Source organism: Oryzias latipes, chromosome 12 (genome assembly GCF_053564925.1).
Source record: "Oryzias latipes strain Hd-rR chromosome 12, Olatipes_Hd-rR_3.1".
NCBI classification, from domain to species: domain Eukaryota; kingdom Metazoa; phylum Chordata; class Actinopteri; order Beloniformes; family Adrianichthyidae; genus Oryzias; species Oryzias latipes.
Window position 1 is genome coordinate 18203619 of NC_136248.1, and position 18865 is coordinate 18222483.

Here is an 18865-nt window from a genome sequence, read left to right on the forward strand (position 1 = left end):
TGCATCTTTGTCCTTGAGCTGAACACACCAAACAAGAGCTTCCTTTTTCTTTTTTTTATGTGACAAATATGACTATTTCAGTCATTCTATTTTATGAGCGAGTTAAATTTACAATCTGGGTCACAGATCCCACCAGACTCTCTCTGGAATGGGACAGCTCTTTACGTCTATTATGAGGAATTGCAAATAGAGGGTTGGTAGAAAATTGTACGTTTGTGGTTTTTTTGAACTTTGGTAATTTTTTTTGTATTTTTGTCCTAAAGTTCATTTTTAACTGAGAAAAATGTCCTGTTCTCATCGCTTCAATGTTTAAACTAGTGAACAGATAGTCTCTGCATTTGTCAATCGTACCCATGTTTTTTTTACATTAACATTCTGTGGAGAAACACAGCTTTAAAGTGTTCTCTTACACACTGTGTGTGCATGCTCTGTAATCTTTAGTTTAACCCTTGTGCTATCTCAGATGACCCCACCCTTACTTTGACGTGTTCTCCCTACCATGACAAAGGTGGATAAAGGTGGAAAGATTTCATGTAATCCATGGACACCAGTGAGGTTCACAAATCATTGAAGAAAAAAGGTTCAGCACACTGTCTAGTGGGTCTAGATGACCCAACTCCCAACGTTAAAGTGCCTAGGAGAGCACACACCATCAAAATGTAAAATAGAATGATTGGACCAAAGCACAATACCAACAAACCCATAGCTCTCCATCACTTAAGGCAGCAAGGCAAGCCTCCAGCACCTGCTTGGTATGACCCACTTCAGGACTAATGGCAGGGGGGTTTTTGAATGGGATGGCACATCTGTCAAAGGGCAAAGCAGATGTCCTGGGTGGGCTCAGAGAGAACAAAATTATAGTGTCACATATTTGAGACACTGTGTGCATCTTTCCACAATTTTAGAAAAAACAACATTTTAAATTCCCACTCCAATCATCTTTTGATCTATTGTGAAACCGTTCCCCGTGGTCTTCTGCAGACCGGCAGGAGTTAATTAATAAGTCGCCTCTGAGTTGTGAGCAGGACTGCTGCCATTGAGCCCCCTCTTCCCATCACCCATAACTGAGCTATCTGTCTCGCTAGTTTACAGACCCTCACACGCCCAACATAACATTCCCGGTGCATCTAAATTTCCTTTATGTTCGTCCTCCATATAAAGAAAATTTAGCTCAAATTTGCATTTCTGAGTATTCATTTCTTCAAATCATTGTGAAGAATGAAGAAGGGACTTTAACCCTTACTAAAGTTTTGTGCTTTTTCAACGCTCACAACCCCCAAAAAAGCAAACTTCTAAAACACAAATGGTGAAAACTATAAACAGCATGTATACTGAAATGGTATATGTACAAATAAAAGTATACTATATACATAATAATAATAAGAAGAAGAATAAGAGTAAGAAATAGGAAAAAGATTATAATAATAATAATATTAACAAACAAAATTATCTAAAATGAAAAATATAGCAATTATGTTGATTCTTACAGTAGTTCAAGTTTGTGTCTTTGTTGTTGAATCGGATTGATCATGCACAACAATGAACAATAAGTCTCTTAATTATATTGTCTCTACATTTTCTGAACAGTTTTTAAACTGTAACAAAAACCATTAAGAAAAAGTATTGGAGGCAATCTAATGGGTTTTTGTTTTTATTATTTTATTACTGAAACTGAAAAAGCAGTTTTTGTAGATTGATGAATCCTGGGATAAACCGTCTGCAAGGTAGAAACGCATGAGAGGCTACATTTAATGCAGCCATAGTGTATTTTATTCTGCAGAAGTCAAGACACAAAAGCAACTCTGATTTTAATTTTGATATGCAAACATTAAAAAATTTGACATGAATCAGAAAAATTCTATTTGTTGTGAAATAATTTCTAAAAGACAATATGATGTGAGGCAGATTACTGTGCAAAACATTTGTTATAATTTAGGCACATGTATTCTTACTTCAAAAGTCTGTTGTACATAATATCGTCAAATGGAAAACTAAAATTGACTTGAAAAACATATTTATGCAGATGAAAATGTTGTTAAGTAATTCTTATGTACACCAGTGAATTTAGAATGGTCAAATGAAGAATCCCATTAAAATCCAATCATTTCAGGCCACTATAAAGTCGTCTTTTTTTTGGACGTTACGATAAATCTAAAGATTTATTTATAAACGTGTACATTTTGAGCTTTCCTCCCTGTTATTTTGAGCCAAAAACAATTGCAGTGTTGTTACATATTTTCCTTTCAAAGCCAGAGAAGCCACTGAGCATCCCATAATTCATTACAAAGCACATCAAGAAGGTTACAATGAAATGTGATGGTGCAGTCCCCCTTTTTCCTCCACTTTAGAAAGCTGTGTGCTCTTGTGGTAAAAACAGCCGCCAGGAAATCTCGCTCCCGTTTGCTGACACCAGCATTTTGAGAAATATATACTGCCACTCGTGACGGCTTGCGCAGGCAGAGGACCTTGACGTGATTAAGTGGATGGAGTGGGAGTAGCGGTGGAGGAATTTCAGAGCAGTGTGTCAGAGGGAGAGGAAGTTAATATGGCTCGATAGCATTTAATTTGCAACCCAAACCAGCAAAAACAAACCTCCTTTTAGAGATGGAGACACTCTGTCTTCTGCCATCAGGGTAAGTCAGGGATCACGAGGAAGAGGATGTGATGGAGGTGATTGGCTAGGTCATGATTTCAGACTGAACACCATTCGCTAGGAATATTTCAGATGAAGATAAAGGGAGTGCTGAAGAGCAGGAGAATCTGCAGCAACTGCAGAGGTGACCATGTGAGGGAGCTTGTGTGGATGACATAGGACAGGGAGGGAAGGGGTGATGAGAGCTGATGAAAACCATTAACGTTCACGTCCCCTGAGATGTGGTCGGGTCGGACAGGCTAGGCGATGGCAGAGGTGACAGATTTTCTCAAATTCTCTTCACCTTAAATCTTTTAGCTTTTTTAATACAAAAAAAGAAAACAAGGAAAAGATATTTAGACTAAATTGCCAACAAAGCAAAACAAACAATAAAAAAAGGAAATTGGAGAACAGAATTTTCTGTTTTCTTATTACTTTTGAGAACTGTCAAAACTTTCTTGAAACACTAAAAGTGAAGAAATCTCAGACACAGATGATCATCTTAAAATCATTTTCCATTTGGACAGTATAGCAGCAAAGAATTCAAATTTTGCAGGCCAAAAACAAATGAAAGCATGTAAAGTAGGTCAGAATCTCTTTGAATATGTATTTAGAAAATAAAATAGAAGTTCTTCAAGATGTTCATCTTTCATCAGAGATCTTTTTCAGCATTTCCAGTCTTAAAAATCATCCATGTATCGAGGTTGTATAGGTTTCATTTTTATATATTTATATGTTGTTGCATGTCTTCAACTTATATGATAAACAGTTGTTTCATAATGAGCTTTCACAATGTGATCTCAGCCACAGCTTTTTCCTAGTTTACTATATTTGGCAACTGTCTGGACAAACAAGCAAGCTGTCTACTGCCTAAAAACAAGATTTTTTGCAAGTTTTGCCCTTTTCCAGCTCACTGCAATGTAAATGCAGATAGACCCGTTGACTGTATAAAGAGAACTGGACTGAGCAAACATGACTTTCTTCTTGCTCCAACCTAATAAACTCAATTTAGTTGACATTTTTCCGCGATATGTCCATCGCCATGTTGGAACCAGATTTCCTCAATAAGCTGTGAGTGGACCATGCCGATCATGGTCTACATTTCTATAGATTCCACTCTCCAATCATTAGTGAGCATGTTAGAAGGCCACGCCCTTTCCATTGAAAGCGGGCTTGGGAGAATCTGTCAGTCAAACGCTTTAAACATTTGACAGAAGCCCACCTACTTTCATTGAGGCATCCGATTGGTCAGTTTATGGCTTTAATAACTTTCACTACAACAAAAATATCATAAAAAAAGCAGGATTAGCAAGAACATGGTAAAAAGATATAGAAGAGAAAGAATGGTTATTCTGACAAATAGAATAACTGAGTATAGCTGTTTATTTCTCAATAGAAGTCTACAGGATTTTGCGTTTTAGGGACTTCTCTTTAAAACGCAAGGGAAGAGGGGTCACCCAGTCCAATTCTTTAATTTCTTTGCATTAAAAGCAGCAACAACAAAAAAAAAAGAAAAAAGGATAGCCCACACAGCACAAAGCATGAATCACACAAAGGATGGAAATGGCTTGATGTTAAAGGTGGTGCAGTGAGGAGATGAAAGTGCTTATTAAAATATGTTAGTCAGATTACTAGCAGGGTAAGGATTTTCTTGTTTACGCCTTTTTTTTCTTGTTTTTTTTAGACCATAATGTCCCCTCAATGAACTGCTATTGAAACTGCTTAACATATCCTGATGGTTTTGTCTACTAAAAGCGAAAACAAACCAACCAAACAAAGATATAAAACATTTTATGTGATTTGCTTCTGTAGGTTAGACGTTTTTCTCTAGCCTTCTATATTAGATGAATGAATATGTGTGCTGTCTTTCACAACTCTCACTGTATCCATTTATTGCAGCTCTTCATGGTGGACAATGCAGCTGATGATTGGAGGATAGCCATGACGTACGAACGCATCTTCTTCATTTGTCTGGAGATCCTGGTCTGCGCCATACACCCCATCCCAGGGAACTACACCTTTACCTGGACAGCACGTTTGGCGTACTCCTACGTCCCGTCCAGAACAGACGCAGATGTGGACATCATTCTTTCTATTCCCATGTTCCTGCGACTGTATCTCATCGCTAGAGTGATGCTGCTGCACAGCAAGCTCTTCACTGATGCCTCATCTCGTAGCATTGGGGCCCTCAACAAAATTAACTTTAATACACGCTTTGTGATGAAGACCCTCATGACCATTTGTCCTGGCACTGTGCTGCTGGTTTTCACCATCTCGCTGTGGATCATCGCTGCATGGACTGTGAGAGCTTGTGAGAGGTGCCTGGATTAGTTTCTCACATTATGCTGTGCTGCACAACATGAAACATAGATAAGGGATAAAAATAGACAGTGTTAGCCCACTTGCTGTTTGAGCATCCAGATAGGAGAATTTACGCCTAAACATGTGATGCTATGTACCATACTGGGTAAAAAAAAAATGAAGAAGAAGAAAGTATTAGTGAATGAAAAACTGTCCATTTGTTACAAATATTATTTATTACAGGTACCATGACAACCAAGATATAACCAGCAATTTTCTTGGAGCCATGTGGTTGATCTCAATCACGTTTCTAACCATTGGATATGGGGACATGGTCCCACACACATACTGTGGAAAAGGAGTCTGTCTCCTGACTGGCATTATGGTGAGTATGCATCATGGAGGGCCTCTCTAAGAAGACAAGAAAAGAAAAAGAAAGGAGTCATCTGTGATTTGTTTTTGTGTTGTTAGGGTGCTGGCTGCACTGCCTTGGTGGTGGCTGTGGTGGCAAAGAAATTAGAACTAACCAAAGCTGAAAAGCATGTCCACAATTTCATGATGGACACCCAGCTAACGAAAAGAGTAAGTGAGCTTCTTAGATTTATATTTCAACGAGGAGAGGTCTTAGGAATGCACAAAAAGGAAGATTAATTTGTGATTCAAAATGTGTGCATGAAGTCCATAGTCTTTGACAGTTAGGCTCTGGGCTGATGTTGGGATGAGCTCGGTCCATAGATGAACAAACCCCAGAGCCTGGACGCTGATGGTGGTTGAGGGCCAGTCCATGACAAAGCATTGTTCCAGGTGGAGGACTGGAAAACCGTCTAGAATGTAGAGAAATAAACCTCCATGAATTTAAAATATGAATGTGATTAACTGGGAGGAGAAGTGAAAAAGAGGAGAGATGTGGGGAAATTAGCTACTGGTTTAGACTGAAGCTTAATTGATGAGTGACGTAAGAACCCAGCTTATCCAGAAGTGAGGTAGATATTATTAAAATTGTTCCAAAGTTTCACAAACGCAAAAAGTCTATTCTCTTAGTTATTGAGCAACAGATTATTTACTCAGATGGGAAAACTACCAAAATATTAAACATTTCATTAAATAAAGCCAATAACATAACTATGTGAAATCTGATGAACACAACTTGTTTCCCCAAGATGTCTGATGGTTTCCTTTATGTTTATCCATTTCTGTAATATTTCTTGTTGATCTGTACAGATATAGAAAAAACTTAAAAGGTCAAAACCAATCAAATCTTTTTCTAATTATAGTATAAAATTGAGAAAGTACCCATTTAGCAGGCCTATCAACTCCCATTTAAGAATTGATAACATTTAGGGCTTTACAATAAATCATTATCTTAGATAGTTCCCTTCGTGTAGGCAGCTATTAAAGCTCATCTGAAGTCTTGTGTTGACTAGATTTAAGATCTCTGGTGTTTAGGAAATTGAGCGTCTCAGTTCACTTGCTGGCAAACCCAGTGCAGTTTAGCAGCAGTTTAAATGCAGTCAGACTTTCTAAATTGTGGAAATAACCTTGTAGAGTCAGTTTTAAGTAATATTAAGTAAAACAAGAAAGCTTTTTTTTCAATTGTTGCTTGTTTCAGGCAATGCTGACCAACAAAACATGAAGCTGCTGTTTTCAGGCAGTTTTGTCAACTTGTTTTTAAAAAATTAGACCTGTGGAAAGTGTGCAATTTTAATAGCAGGTTGTTCTGGTCTAATAACAATATTTAACTAACCTTTCATTATGTTTCCATCTTTTCGATGTTTCTACCTTCATTTTTTTGGCTTGTAGGTGAAAAACACAGCTGCGAATGTTCTCAGGGAGACGTGGCTCATCTACAAGAACACCAAACTGGTGAGGAAGATGGACCACGCTAGAGTCAGGAAGCACCAGAGAAAATTTCTCCAAGCCATTCACCAGTAGGTGCACAGTTTCGAACAGTTTTTTTTATCCAGGAGATTAATTTCATCCACATAAACCTGAAATCTGAATTGTTTGACACCTGTAGCAAATTTGTGTTCATACTAATAAAGGATATGGTGTTTTATGACCATGTCTCCCATTCACTCAATGATGTGCTAGTTTTGGCTTGTTGAATTTGTGTGCAAAATTAAAAGGAATGCAGATGTTATTCATTAGTGTCAGCGTATACATTCTTTCTGTTGCAATAATGTGTTTATGACGGAGAAAATGATTTTTGTTTTAGACTGAAGGTACTGCAGTCGATTTGACTCCTGTGTCTCTTTCTCTGTGAGTCAGATGTCAGGCTGACCTCACAGATGACGTATCTGGGTCTCTAACTCTAACGGCTGGTCAGACATTAACTCGTGAGTTTGTCTGTTAGTGGGTCCCTGAAGACCTCCAACTTACTTTGAATCATTATTGATTTAAGTCTCATCTAGCTGTTGTTTTTCCTCACCACATACCAGCACCTCTGCTCCCTTCAGTAAAATCTGAGCTGCACTTTATCAAGATAAATGACGAGCAATTTTTTGCTCATATGTACATTTATAGGAGCGTGTGGATGTGTGTTTGCTTGCATTTTGTGGTTTTGGCCTCTGCGGTCTACGTCTCCGTACAATTTTGATATGCTCATGAATATTATGAATACATTTGTCTCTTAAAGACTCCTCCGTGTTTAGGAAGGAGGCAGGAGGCCATCAATATACACATAATAGCTACCTTTCCTGCAGCAAACTGATATTGGAGGATATTCTCACTGCTGCTTGTCTTGCGTCATCATACCCTTGCCTTTATGTTCAGGCACTTTGCAGTAGTGATTACGATGTCTCATGCCAGCCTGCTAATAATGGAACAACTCAGAGCTGCAGCTCAATCTGAAGAGAATCACATTCAGCTGTGAAAAGTCATGTCCAGGTCTGTGTGCAGAAAAAAGCTCAGCATGGTGTCAGCAGCTTCCAGTCACGCCTTCAGTCTTGCTCCAGAGGCACAGTTTTTAGAGCTTTTGTCTGGGGTGGCATTGGTTGTGAATGCAAAATATCACACACAGTCTTGGTTGAGATTAATTCAAAACAGGAGGTGATCTCACATCTGCTGGGCTGGCAAAGATTTAAAGGTATCCTTTATGTGATTAGAACTAGGGGTGTGATGATTAAACAATGAATCGATTTATCCAATCAGACCAATCTGTCTGAGGCAAGTTGTTAATCAAATCGACCTATAAAATGAAATAAATCAATTATTATCTATATTGAAAAATACCATTTGGATTAAGGCACCTTAGGTTTATTTTACTATAACAGAAAAATGACCAAGGGTCATCACAGCAGACAATACACATGTGATTGCAGCAAAAGATGATCAAGCCATCATTAAAGTCCAATGTGAAAAAACACTTTGAATTTTGCAAAGACATGTGACCTAACAGTGTGGTAAAATGTTCTAATACTTGTCCAATTGTATGATTTTGATGTAGAAAAACAACAGTGGGGTAAACTGTATGAAACTAAAATATGGATGGATTTGACATTAATTCTTGTTTACTTGTTTATATATATTTTTAATTTACAATTGATTATCTTGCAAGAACTATTCTCTGGGTGAATTTTTGGCTAAAGATGTCCTGGATAGATTTTAGGTCAGTAAATTTGATTGAATCAGATTGTTCACAATGAAGCAAGATTGACTATGAATTTTTCTAATGAATCGTTACATCCCTAGGTAGAGCACATCAAATCGGGAACTGTCTCTCCGCAAACCCTCACCAGTCAGTCAATCATATAAAGTGTTAACTAATGTTCAACGAAGCCTCGGATGCTCAAGGCTCAGTCTGTTGTCAGGAGGCTTGCTTTATTTACTGAGCTTCTGATAAGAGGATTAGAAAAAAAGGAAATACATTTCAGAGCATCTCCAGTATCTGCAAAAGCACAGAGATGATGTGCTTGATGGAAAAAAAATAATAAAAAGAACAGTTTGTAACGATTGCTGTTGTGAGAGCTATCCAGCCAGAAGGGAGCAAACACATTTTACCATCTGAATGTGTGTATCTGATGTTGTATTAATTCATTTGTCTACTTTTTTTTTCCTGTTTGTGTCGACACAATGCAATAGAGCTCGAAAGTAAGTGTTCGCCTGACATGTAGATAGAGACCTGTTGTGTGCATGCTAACAAGAGCTTGTCGTTGAACCCAAAAATACTTTAAAAAAATCGTTAAAAAATTACACTCCCTCATTTGATAAGTGAAATTCATGCACAAAAAAGGTTTTGCAATTTATGGATTTACACCACACTATCATAATTTCAGATTATTTACTTATTTTTGTTTCTACCTTTTTTATTTTCTCTTTTGGCTGGCTGTTTAGTTTGCAAACCTCATATACATTTTCCATACAGTTGTCAGACAGATTTGAATGACCAGAGCAAACACCTTTTGAGACACATGCTACATGATACAGATCCTTAGCAAGTGAATTTCAATTATCAGTGATGGAGAGTGTTCTCTTTCCATTTTCTGCATGGATGTGACGAGACTTGGACCTTTAATCAGAGCGCTACTGATTAAACTTGAATCAACTGTGTTTTCACATACCGAAGGATGACAGCTAGAGCTCCACAAGAGAAAACCTGCAGTAAAACAAGTATGTAATGTGAGATAGCCCTTCTAAGTTGTGTTTTCTACAACATAACACCATGCAGATCAGGACTCAGGGTCATCTTTCGGCTAGTGGAACCATTGTTACAGCATTTGCAGCCACATCTCATCCATTTCTCTGTTGGATGACAAGGTAGCAGTGCTCCAGAGTGGTAAAGCAGGGCAGAAACAAGGATGTACAGCTGTCAGGAAGGATAATTGGGACAGTAAGCAACAGCAAACCCTTCTGAGGTTATTTGGATCAGACAAGCTTAAGACTTTAACAGCTGTGAAACCAAGCGTCCTGGTTCATTCAAATGATCCCCACAGGGACCACGGTCTCTTTCCTTCCACAAGGTTGGAGTAGGAATCGTAGCAAGTAGCAGGAAGGGGAGTGCTTGTTAGCTTAAAGATCAGTGAACTTCAGATGTGAGAAAAAGACCTGCGACTAAGGTCAGCCTATGAGCAATCCTCTTTGAGCTGGAGAGAACTTTGTGAGCCGACAAGAAGCTGTCAGTTGGGACAGATTTAAAAAAAAAATACCCCCCCCCCCAGAAAAAATACAAAAAACAAGACTGCAGAGTGTTTATTACGCCAAGGATAAGGCTTCCATCCAGCAGTTACTTTCCACTGTTCATTCACTACACGTCAAAAAAGAAGGACGCTAGCATGCTCAACTTTTACATGACTAAAATATTTAGATAAATATTTACATGAATAATAAAATATGTCTTAAAGTCAAGTTTGCAATAATTGTAAGGCTGCATTAGAGCAGAATACCTCAGGCTTTGGACACATTTCTACTCTATTTGTTGGGGTATGTTTTATGACTTTAAGCCTGGCCCTGCTGGTTATTAAAGATTATGACTTAGATCTTTTTTTATGAAATATGTATACATAATATAATAAATCTATTTGGGATAACCTATATAGACAATTGTATCAAAAACTGAAATGTTTTGCTCAATCTTACCTTTTTGCCCACATTTCTTTCTAACAAGCTCAAGTCATGACAATTATAAAAAGCAGAGATATATGGAAAAAAATACATATGCAGGCGCACTAACTGAGATTGCCTTAAAAGATTTAGTGAGCTATTGGAAAGCTGAGCATAGCTGTTTCCCCTCTAATGAATAGCAAGCAGATTTAGAGAGCCCATTCAAAAGAACTGTGTGTGAGGAATGATTGACTGAGGGAAAAAGACAGAATGGAACAGACAGAGTAATCACCCTTTTCATTCTGACCTTGAGCTATCTGTCTTCCAACTGTGAAATGCACATTTAAACAGGGCTTGCATTGATCTCTAAGCTATTTGTTGCTGAATATCTATTGTTTGTCATAACTTAATAGAGACTTCTTGCTCTTTTGTTTCATCCACTTACATAAATGATAAGTGCTTCTTCTGGTGTTCTGTACTTGCCTGCTTTGGATGAAACGTTTCGGGGGCTCAGTTGTCAGGACGCTTTCCCCCCTTCGCCTGCAATATTCTGTAGTGACTCCTATAGCACCCTCTATTGGAGCAGTTTTTCACTTCACATCTGCCTTCAAGAGGCAAAATAAAAGTGCTGCTGATGAATGACTAATGAGAAAGCCGTTATCCATCTTCATTAAAGCTCACATTCACACGCAAGTAAACAATGGCCTTAATCTGCAAAAGCATCGCAGTTTGTTGCAGGGTTTATTACTTTCACTCAATGAAAGTTAGCCCAACCAATCCTCATCATGATGTGATTGTGCTTGTGCTCAAAGCAATTTAGGAACAGTGGGAGGACTCGAGAAAAAAAAAAACTAATATCTTGAAACCACATGTGGACGACAGCCTGTAATACTGCACGCTTGCGCTTTTTTTTAAAGCCCCTGGAGAGAAGGTATAAAGACAGACTTGAAAAGCCCAATTAAACTGAACATATTTATTATTTAGGCACATTATGTGACATAGGTAATTTGTTGTGTGCAGACAGTGAAAGCAGGCTTTGCTTTGTATTTTTTTGATCAATTCACAATTTCATCTTTAGAGAAAAATATAAGATTCTTTTAATCACAAGTCTAAAATCTTTGGTTATTTTAGTCCTAATACCACCTTTTATATGTAAATATGTTGCAGATAGGACCTTTACATAAAAATGTAGAGTTATATATTTTGCCTCTGAATGGTACACCAATATACGTGAGCACAGAGGAGTTATCTTACTTGAGATAGCCGAAATTCAGGGGTGCTTTTCATCGACGAGCACCCACACTGGCTTATTTGTTCCAGAAGCATCAGTTTTTAGGATCCAGAGCTGATCTTGTTTCCCCCCCTCCGTGGTCTCCTTTCCACTTGCATGCAGCTCAAACAAACAGACTGAACCCCCCCCCTGCAATCCCTGCATTCTCTACACACGTCCTGTGCATGTCCTAGGAGTGCTCTCCGTGTATATGCCTTGTGTGTGCACAAACCTGACATTTCTGATGGCGCTGATTTACTGGGTTCTGAATGGTCTTGTGTTCAGATTGAGAAGTGTTAAAATGGAGCAACGCAAGCTGAACGACCAAGCAAACTCACTAGTGGACCTTGCTAAGGTAAGATAGACTGCTACAGTCTCCTGTTGCATTGTACCTCAGGTTTTGCTTGTTTGATTGAATTCAGTGCATGTCATTTCATTCAAAGTATTAGTTGTGTTTTCTTGTGTAGCCAAAGTCTACAGGTGTCAAATAAACAGACAGGCAATATATTTGTGCCGTGACCAACCGCACTCACCTGTCACTCGATTTATTCAGGTACAAATAAAAACCTTTCTTTATCTTACAGAATAACCTGCTTTTTTCCCTTAAGAAATATCAAATGAGACAAACTGCAAAAGCCAGTTTTTCCACTTCATGTATCCTCTAGTGTTTGTCTTCAGGTGCACTAAACAGAAGTCGACAACCCTCAGGGAAAGACCAGGCAGTATGCCAGCCTGACACAGCAAAAACACTAACCTGGGAAGGGAGACACAGTGTAATCTGATGAATCAGCCAAAAATAAAGGTAGAGAAGGGGAAGGAGAGACAAGCAGAGTGCTCTGACATTCAAAGAACACCACAGTTTAGCTGGATCTGAGCCAGCAGGTCGTGAAAAGTATCGGTTAATTAAGCCTAATCATCTCCTGCTGTAAAAAAAGCAGTACAGCCTGGAATGTGGCTTTGAAAAAGTTGGACATGATGGATAAGTGACTGTATGTGAGAACCTGACTGAGTCATCCCTCCCCCCCGAGTTCCAAATAGGAAGTGCCTGCTGGTCCCAAAAAGCCAAAATCTCATGGATTTACAATCATTCTATTTTTCAGAATTAAAAAGCTTGCTCTGCTATCATTTTTTAACATGTTCTTGCTAATTCTGTTTTTAATACTATATTTTTATTGTAGTGCAAGTTATTTAAGTTATAAAATAGCCAATCAGATGCCTCAATAAAAGTAGGTGGTGGCACATTGTTCAAAGAGTTTGATTGACAGATTCTCTGGAGCCTGCTTTCAGTGGAATGGATATGGCCTTCTAAAATGCTTACTCCTGTTTGGAGACAGTGGTTTCTATAGAAATGTAGACTCAGCCCATTGACTGTATAAGAGAACTGGACTGACCTATTGTGACGCCACCCATAGAAAATTCCGTACTTCCAGCTCCAGCAAAATGAAGCAAATTCAGTCACCATATTTCTGCTTCAAGGCCGTCGCCATTTGGAGCCAGACACGGTTAGTAAGCAGTGATTGGTCCAAGTCAGTCTGAGTCAGCGTATCTCTGGCAACTACTATCTCTGCACTGGCTCCCTGTACCTCAAAGAATAGACTTCAAAGCAGCTCTGCTTGTGTACAAGTCTCCCCATGGCCGCACACCAAAGTACATCTCTGACATGTTAGTGCCATATGAACCATCACGTACTCTGTTGACCTCAGGGGCTGGCCTCCTGTTTCCTCAGAGTCAGAACTAAACAAGGGGAATCAGCGTTTCAATATTCTGCAGCTAAAATCTGGAACAGCTTCACTGAAGTCGTAAGACAGGCCTCTTCTGTGTTCATGTTCAAATCTAGACTTAAAACAATTCTGTTTAGCCGTGTATATGACTGAAAGGTCCTATCTGCACTTTTCTTTCCTTTCCTTCCTTTATTTTTAAATCAATTTTCAAATTTTTTCTTTTCTTTTAAAGTAAATTTTACGTGATTATTTCTATGATGTATTGTGATTTTAATACATTTTTCTGTTTTGTGAAGCACCTTGGATTACTTTGTGTACGAATTGTGCTTTACAAATAAACTTGCCTTGCCTTGCCTTGCCTTACTGTTGCCAATCAGGAGTGAGCTTGTTGGAAGTCCACACCCCTTCCACTGAAAGAAAGCTTAGGAGAATCTGTCAATCAAACATTTAGAATGTTTGAGGGGAGGACCAACAGACGCCACATGCTTTCACTGAGGCATCTGATTGGTCCGTTTATAACTTGAGTAGCCCGCTATAAAAGGAAAAATATCATGAGAAAAAATAAGGATTAGCAAGAACATGTTATAAAAAGGCAGCAGAGCAACAATAGTTATTCTGACAAAAAGGGCGAATTAGTAACAGCGGTTTATTTCTCAAAAGAGGTCAATGGGATTTTGGCTTCTTGGAACTAACAGGTACCTTCTACTTGGAACGCAATGGGGGAGGAGTCACTCAGTCCACTTCTCATAGACAGTCAATGACTCAGATCGACTCAGACCAATCACTGCTTACTGACAATGTCTGGTTCCAACATGGCGACGGTCATATCGTGGAAAAATGAATGAATTGCCCTCATTTGCCTGGAACCGGAAGCAAGTAAGTTTAAATGGGTGACGTCACACTCACTGAGTCAAAATGATGAATGAGGAAAGCTCTTAGGTGTTGTCCTGGGAGCTTATGGCCATCAGAGGGCAGTGTTTCCTTTGTATTTTCATGCTTTTTTTGAGAGAACACATGTCAACATGTCCCTTAAAGAAATACATTGCAACAGGAGAAAGCTGTGAATTACTTCAGTTCCCACAATTTTCCCTTCTTTCATCACCTCCTTTTTCACAGCCCCTTTTTAAATTAAACTAAGCTGCATCTTTTTTCTAATGTACCGCACTTGTCTCTTTTAACAAACACTTTTTTTGTTTTTATTGATTATTTTATTATGTTTATTTAACACACAACTAATGGCAAAACTGTTCTCTCAACCAGATGTTTGGAGAAATCTTTTCTGCTCTATTTCCCTTTTCCTTATCATCGACCTGCTCAGAGATAGACTGACAATTATGAGTAAAGTTCTATGTCACTGTGTGTGGTTTGATTTGCTTTGTGTCACTTTGTAACTCATATAGAAACAAAAAACATACAAACATTTTTCAGGAGGAAAGGGTAAGTACCAGTCACCATTGCCTGTACTCCTAAATAAATTACAGTAATAATTTACTTTTCAAGAATCACTCTTCTGGTAGCTTTACACCTGAAATCCATAGGTTTTTATACCAGGGTCATAACTATTTAGATAAAGATAGAAAGTTCATTAAATTAGATTAGATTAGATTAGATTAGATTAGATTAGATTAGATTAGATTAGATTAGATTAGATTAGATTAGATTAGATTAGATTAGATTAGATTAGATTAGATTAGATTAGATTAGATTAGATTAGATTAGATAAACTTTATTCATCCCACAATGGGGAAATTCTCTTATCTTCAGCAGCAAAAAATATATTAAGAAATACCAACAGCAAATGATATATATTTTAGTATATATAAGTATTTTAGTATATATAAGTATCATACAAGTATATATTATTGTATATATAAGTATATATATTACACAAGTTTTATGCAATATATATATATATATATATATATATATCTTTGTATATGTATATACAGTAATAAATACATTAGATATTCTAAAACATTGGTAAATCTAAAAAAGCACAAAGCAGGAAAACTGTTGTCCTTCCAGAGATAATAAAATTGTCATATTTTTGTTTGGTTCTCTATCTACATGTCCTGTTAAACCATGTGCTGTAACATAAATACAACCTAAACCCCTGACGCCTGAATTTTTTTTCCAGCTATGAAAAAAGAAACCTCCTTGTTTTTTGCTTGGATTTAGATGCCAAATTATAGTAATTTTGGACCCAGAGGGCTTTTTCTTTTTTTGTGTATAATTCATGCATATTGATTGATTTGTTTTACATTATAATTTGTGCTTGTTGATATGATTCTTGGTCGAAAAAGGTTCCTTTTGAACAATCCAATTCGATCCGATTTACTGACCCAAAATTTATCCAGGACATCTTCAGCCAAAAATTCAACCGATGTTACTCAGAGACTAAAACCTGGGTACTGAACAGTGCAGCTGAAGTTTTCCACATTGCTTGTATTTCTTGCAAAAGTGTAAATTGAATATGTGTACAAACAAGTGAAAAATAATGAATAGCAAATCCATTCACATTTTAGTTTCATGAAGTTCATCCCACTGTTCCTCATACACGAGTGGGTTTCCTCTGGGAACTCCAGCTTCCTCCCACAGTCCAACGACATGCCTCAATGTGTTAATTGGTGACTGTATTTTCCCTAGGAAATTTGAATGTAAATGTGTGTGTGGTTGTGTGGCCCTGTAAAAGACTGACAATTTGTGTGAAGGCAGGCTACACTTCAAAGCTGCGATAGGCTCCAGCAACCCCGTAACTCAGAAAGGGATTACGCAGATTCAGAATATAGATGATGGATGGATGGATGGATGGATGGATGGATGGATGGATGGATGGATGGATGGATGGATGGATGGATGGATGGATGGATGGATGGATGGATGGATGGATGGATGGATGGATGGATGGATGGATGGATGGAAGTCAACACATTTATGGTCTAAAAATGTATACATGTGTTTACCAAACATGTGTTGACTTAAATTTATCCATCTGTCCATTGATTGTCTAAAAATAAATTGTGGACCTACATAAACTTTTTAAATTATTTAGCAGTTTGCATCACCTCTTGCTTCATCAAACTTTTGGAAATTGCAAATATGACTTGATTTCATCAGTCTTTAAAGTAAACCTTCTTTCCGATATCCATCTGCTTTAATCACAGATATGCACATTTTATTTTTAGTAGGAAAGAAATCAAGAAAACAAATCCTATGTTTGAGTATCTTCTGTGGTTTTCAACCCATCTTTGCTGTTTCAACTTCTATAAATAGGGGCAAAAATGGGATTGCCACATGAAAAATAAAACATGTAGTTGCAAATTCATCAAAATAATCACACATTTATGTTTTTTTACTTTGCGAATGAAGCCTTTTATGGGGAAAACATAAGTAGGTCAGGGAGGATGTGTTAACTCAGCTAAGATATTAACTCATGTTAAAATCATGTAGCCTTAAAAAAAGTTTTATTTTTGAGGGTTTTTATAAGGATAAATGTATACGTTTAAAAAATAAAGAAACATTTTTGTAACAATGAGATATGAAGAAACATTACATAGTTCTTTAAAAATGAAACAAAGATTCAAAAAGTGAACTCAACATCAGTTTGTTAACTATCATTAATTACAACTGTCATACCTGTTTTTGTCTTTCTATGTATGACTGGTACTGAAAGCAGTTTTTTTGTGTGTGAATCTCACTTTATCCTTTTTTCACACTTTTTCACACAACAAATTTATTCAAATTTTCAATAAATGGTTTGTCTTCTATAAAACGTTGTTTTATAATAGTCACATCCAGTGACTGGTTTTTATCCAAAATTTTGCAACATTTTGATAAATGACCCCGCTGCGTTTACTTTTGCTGTTGCAGACTCAAAACATCATGTATGACATGGTGTCAGACCTAAATGAGCGAGGCGAGGACATGGAGAAGAGGATTGCCCTACTAGAGACAAAGCTGGAGACTCTGCTGAGTAACTTGCAAGCTCTTCCTGGACTCATCAGCCAGGTCATCACCCAGCAGCACAGGGACTTTCTGGAGGGTCAGCTCCAGCCTTACGACAAACACAGCCCAGAGCGTTCACAGTCGGTGTCCAGAAGGAGGTCGTCCTCCACAGCACCACCCACTTCCTCAGAGAGCAGCTGAAGTCTGACATTTGCCATCATATGGCCAACGTAAAGCCTTATGGTTTCAATAAGTATTATCCAAATTCTGATGACAGAATTGAGTTACTGAGGATGATGCATTTTAATGAGCAACTTCATGCTGTTATTGTTTTTATTATAAAAAAAAGTTGTTATTCTGTTCTTTGGTGACACGACTACAAAAAAAATGGCGTTTCCCTCAGTCTAAAACTAAAAGGCTTATAAATGGGGCTATGACACAACGTCTTCTCCATCTCTATGCAGAGGTAGCCAGTTCCACATGACAAGGTTTCCAGGTGCAAAACTATTGCACTAAAATAGTGCTTCTAACAGACTTTATGCTCTTGCTAGCTTGATTTAGCTGCAGGGTTCCTCAAAGCAAACAGAGAAATCCGTAAGGGAACGTGTCAGGGACAAAAAGGAGAAAACTATGAAGATCTGGAATAAAATCACAGCAGGAACCAGGTGAAAATGGCTCCTCTACCCCATCAGGTAGAGATACCTTTAGAAAGCTTGAAATAATAGGGGGGGAAAAAACACTTAACTTTTAGGTTAGAAACAGAATCAACTATAGCTGTTTTATTTTTCCCAGCATCTCCTCTAGAATGACTATTTTTGGGGCGACATGGCAAATACTTTAAACCTCAAGAGGAAATGAATGCATCAAAATCTCTACTTGCACTTAATTTTTCTTCAATGCACTTCAATGCTGACTGATATATCATATAAAGATGTGTTACTCATTAAAAGAAGAACATGTGACATGTTTGGGCATGGATTTATTACCGTCAATTCACATGTCGTGGTTAATGTTGATAAAGCAAGTGTTGAATCAAGCAAAAACTCATTTAATCCCTTTTCTTTTGACAAAGCCAATACATAAAGACTTGTAGAGGTTACAAAAATGCATTAATAAATCAAAAATCCTTCTGTGATGACCCAAATGTTTTGTTGTGTTCCACATCCTGTCTTCTCCTCCTCTGCTGTTGCTTGCTGTCGTGTCAGCTGGGCTACAACAAAGGCTGAACTGTACAAAATATACAACTTTTGAAATGGAGATAAAAATGATGCCTATTTTTTTATGTTTTTGTGAGGATAAGCACACCTCTTATAAACAAATTAAAACAAGGTGGTAGAAAAGGTAGATTCAGTCCATCTTGCTTGTGTTTAAGGACTTTGTGGACTTGAGTAAAACTCTTAAGTAGTTCAAAGAGGTTGCATCCCGAGACGATAAAATAAAGTCTGCATCCTTAATGCG

At 37.7% G+C, this 18865-nt stretch overlaps 1 protein-coding gene across 2 annotated transcripts in view; it reads left to right on the forward strand.

Moving 5' to 3' along the window:
* kcnn2 (potassium calcium-activated channel subfamily N member 2) overlaps positions 1-18865 on the forward strand; it is a 35932-nt gene extending 17067 nt beyond the window's left edge. The window contains exons 3-9 of one of the 2 annotated variants that reach the window (XM_023960704.2): positions 4532-4950; positions 5177-5318; positions 5405-5515; positions 6734-6861; positions 9014-9022; positions 12027-12096; positions 17333-18369. In XM_023960704.2, coding sequence (XP_023816472.1) covers positions 4532-4950; positions 5177-5318; positions 5405-5515; positions 6734-6861; positions 9014-9022; positions 12027-12096; positions 17333-17608 — 1155 coding nt within the window. In that variant the 3' untranslated portion in view covers positions 17609-18369. Of the gene's footprint in view, positions 1-4531; positions 4951-5176; positions 5319-5404; positions 5516-6733; positions 6862-9013; positions 9023-12026; positions 12097-17332 lie in introns of both variants that reach the window. The other variant, XM_023960705.2, reaches the window with a different exon arrangement.